Source organism: Crocuta crocuta, unplaced genomic scaffold, assembly GCF_008692635.1.
Source record: "Crocuta crocuta isolate KB4526 unplaced genomic scaffold, BGI_CrCroc_1.0 scaffold610, whole genome shotgun sequence".
NCBI lineage: Eukaryota > Metazoa > Chordata > Mammalia > Carnivora > Hyaenidae > Crocuta > Crocuta crocuta.
The window spans coordinates 635,481-638,583 of NW_027527456.1; the positions used below are offsets into that span (position 1 = coordinate 635,481).

At 43.7% G+C, this 3,103-nt stretch overlaps 1 protein-coding gene across 3 annotated transcripts in view; it reads right to left on the reverse strand.

The window, feature by feature from the left end:
- The window catches only part of JADE3 (jade family PHD finger 3), a 173,009-nt gene that overhangs the window by 95,559 nt on the left and 74,347 nt on the right, over positions 1-3,103 (reverse strand). For all 3 annotated transcript variants that reach the window (XM_077763034.1, XM_077763017.1, XM_077763027.1), the window contains exon 3: positions 232-288. In XM_077763034.1, the coding sequence (XP_077619160.1) occupies positions 232-277 (46 nt within the window). In that variant the 5' untranslated portion in view covers positions 278-288. The remainder of the gene's footprint in view (positions 1-231; positions 289-3,103) is intronic.

Here is a 3,103-nt window from a genome sequence, read left to right on the forward strand (position 1 = left end):
AAGTGAAAAAAAAAAAAAAAGGCACAAAGCCACAAAAGAAACCCAATTCTCCCACCTAATGTATCTATTTCTAATGAAATTTAAATGAATAAGAAAAATAGTACCCCAAGCTTTCTTTGCTAGAAACATTTTGTTAACCAATGAGAGAAACATGAAACAGCTTAAGTCAAAGAATAAATCCTCAAAGAACACAGATACAGAGGTTGCCAACTGTCGGCCAGTTCTACTCACACTCATCTGAACTGTCACTGCTGCTGAGGGTTCTGTGGCGTTTCATCCTGGAGCATCCTGGGAAAGAGAACAACACCGAATAAAACAATCGACACACACGACATCCATCCCAGGGGGCAGTCGACACCGCCCTGTAGATCCCAAGGAGCAGCAGCAGGCAATCACACAAATCAAATGATCTCTGTCAAGAGTATTCTCAAATGACCTACAGTGATGGGAGAAGAGTGCTATCACCTTTTCCAGTACAGAGGGTGCCAAAGACTGGGGAGGCCACATAGGATCCTCAGGAGGAAGCGCAAGCAGCAGTGGATCAATGGTCCAGAATTGGCTGGAGCCTCAGATGTGGTCATACCACTGTGTCACAAAGAAAGGCAGGTAGCCATGGGGCCATCACCAGCCAGGGAATCCCTGTCCAGTCCGGGAGGAACAGGAAAGGGAAAAGCATTTGTAAGGCAGAGCTGTCAAGGTCAACAAGTGAGGCATGTCCTACATTTAAGAGCACAACCACACTGCTTTTCTGTCTGCCTCTTTCCCCCTTTCTTTCTCCCTGTCCCCATCCCCCAACTAGCCTAATTTAAAAATTATATCTATATTTACATCACAACGACTATTATAAAAAAGCACCTATATACTGTGAAAAATGCATAATGGTTTTGACTAAAATTTCAGTGCCCTTCTTTGTGTGTGTGTGTGTGTGTGTGTGTGTGTGTGTGTGTGTGGCCAATGGCAGATAAAAAAGAGGCGCCACTTTTCTGGCAACATACGGGCACTAGAGTATAAGAAAAAAGGAAGGCATTACAAGTTACAATGGAAGTATGGAAAAAAATGGAAAGTAAAGACAGTGATACAATCAGTAACTGACATTCTTTTATGTGCCACAGTACACAAGATGCTATTAGGGGCAATCACGATTCCACAAGGAATAAAGGTCAGGACTACTGCTTCTGAGCCACTCACAATCTACCAAGGAGATAGAAACCCAAGTACAGGGCCACTGTGAACAATCAGAGAGTAACGGAAACAAAACTGTATGTTAAAAAGACTAATAGAGGAAAGTTCCATTTCTGGCATGAGAGTGTGAAGAGCTTCAACAACCCGCTTCACAGTGAAACTGGTGAAAATTACTCAAAAAATAAACAAAAGACTATTCACTTAAAATCTCTGGAAATGGCTCAAAGGGCAGACAGCAAATGAAGCAGCATTTATTAAAGAAAATCGACTAAAACTCAGTAAGTAAAGAAAGAATTTGTGGTATATGGACCTAGAACCACTCTCCTTCACCCCTTTTCCCAGCACAGATCTCACACCAGACCGGTGCGGCCAAGGTCACAGAGCTCTCTTTCCCCCAGCTCCCAGTTGTAAGGCTTTCTTCCTGGGAGGAGCAGGGTGTCAGCGTTTTTCATCTGGCCCCAGCCATCTGTTGCTGAGGCTAAGTTTTAGACAAGGGGAGCTGCAAGGTGGGGCCTTTGTTCTCCCCCCCACTCCTGGGATGGGGGCTACACCTTGCGTGTGGTGCCACCAAGACGACAGAGGTTCCAACTGCCCTGACTCCAGCTCATCGAGTGGGCATGCTATGTCAGGAGAGGCAAACCTAGGAGACCTGGGGCTGCCACTCAGAAGGAAGTACATCATCGGCTCCCACCCCCCACCCTGGAGCTGTGGCTCTGAGATTTTTCCCAGGGGGAGAAGCGGACCACAGAATAGAGGGCTCCAAATCTCTCCCCAGTGGAGTTGACTTCAGCCAGGAGGAATAGTCTGGGGGTCAGAAAAAAATCTCAAATACTTACTTCAGGAACTATCCCTTCAAAGGAGCCCCAACTTGACTGGATCAGTCTGCATAGCCATTTATGTCCCAGGGAATTATTAAAAACAACAGAGCAATCAACCAGTAAGTAGTTCAGTTTAACAGCTCAGTGTAGTGAGAAAAAGACAGTCCACAAGAGCCCTGCCAAAACCAGTAGCCTCCCCAGGTGACCGGGGCATGCCAAAGACTGCACCTCTAAGAAACATCAAGACTTACACTGCAGGGCAAAGATGGGGAGTACATAGACTCCAGTAAAATATTTAATCCAGTCTGTCCTTAAAGAAGAAAACAAGCAAATNAAACTGCCTGTCAGAGCAACCAGATATAATAGGTAAAGACTTCCAAGTAGCCATAAAAGGGACGCCTGGGTGACTCAGACCGTGACTTTAGCTCAGGTCATGATCTCCTAGTTCGTGAGTTTGAGCTCCGCGTTGGGCTTTGTGCTGACAGCTGGCTCAGAGCCTGAAGCCTACTTCGGATTCTGTGTCTCCCTCTCTCTCTGTCCCTCCCCAGCTCTCACTCTCTCTCAAAAGTAAATATTAAAAGAATTTAGCCATATAAATATATTCAAAGAACTAAAAAAAAACCCCCATGATTAAAGAAGTAAAGGAAGTAAGGATATTAATAAAGAGGTAGAAAGTATAAAAAAGAATCAAATGGTAATTCTGGTATTGAAAAGTACAATAACTGAAATTAAGAATTCACTAAAGGGGCCCGACAGTAGATCTGAACTGGAAGAATAAACATTAGTGAACTTGAAATAGATCAATAGAGATTATGCAAGCCAAAGAACAGAAGAGAAAAAAGATGAAGAAAAACAAAGCCTCAGAGAAATGTGGGACACCATTCAATGTACCAAAATTTACATAATGAAGGACCAGAAGGAGAGTAGAGAGAAAAAGGAGCAAGGAAAAATAAATAAAAGAGAGAAAATATTCTAATCTGATAAAACAAAACATTAAACATCCAAGAAGCTCAATGAACTTCAAGTAGCTGTTCTGTGTTGGTTTCAGCCTATGGGCACAGAAATGAGCCTGTACTCCTTATGGCAAGCCTCCACAGACATTT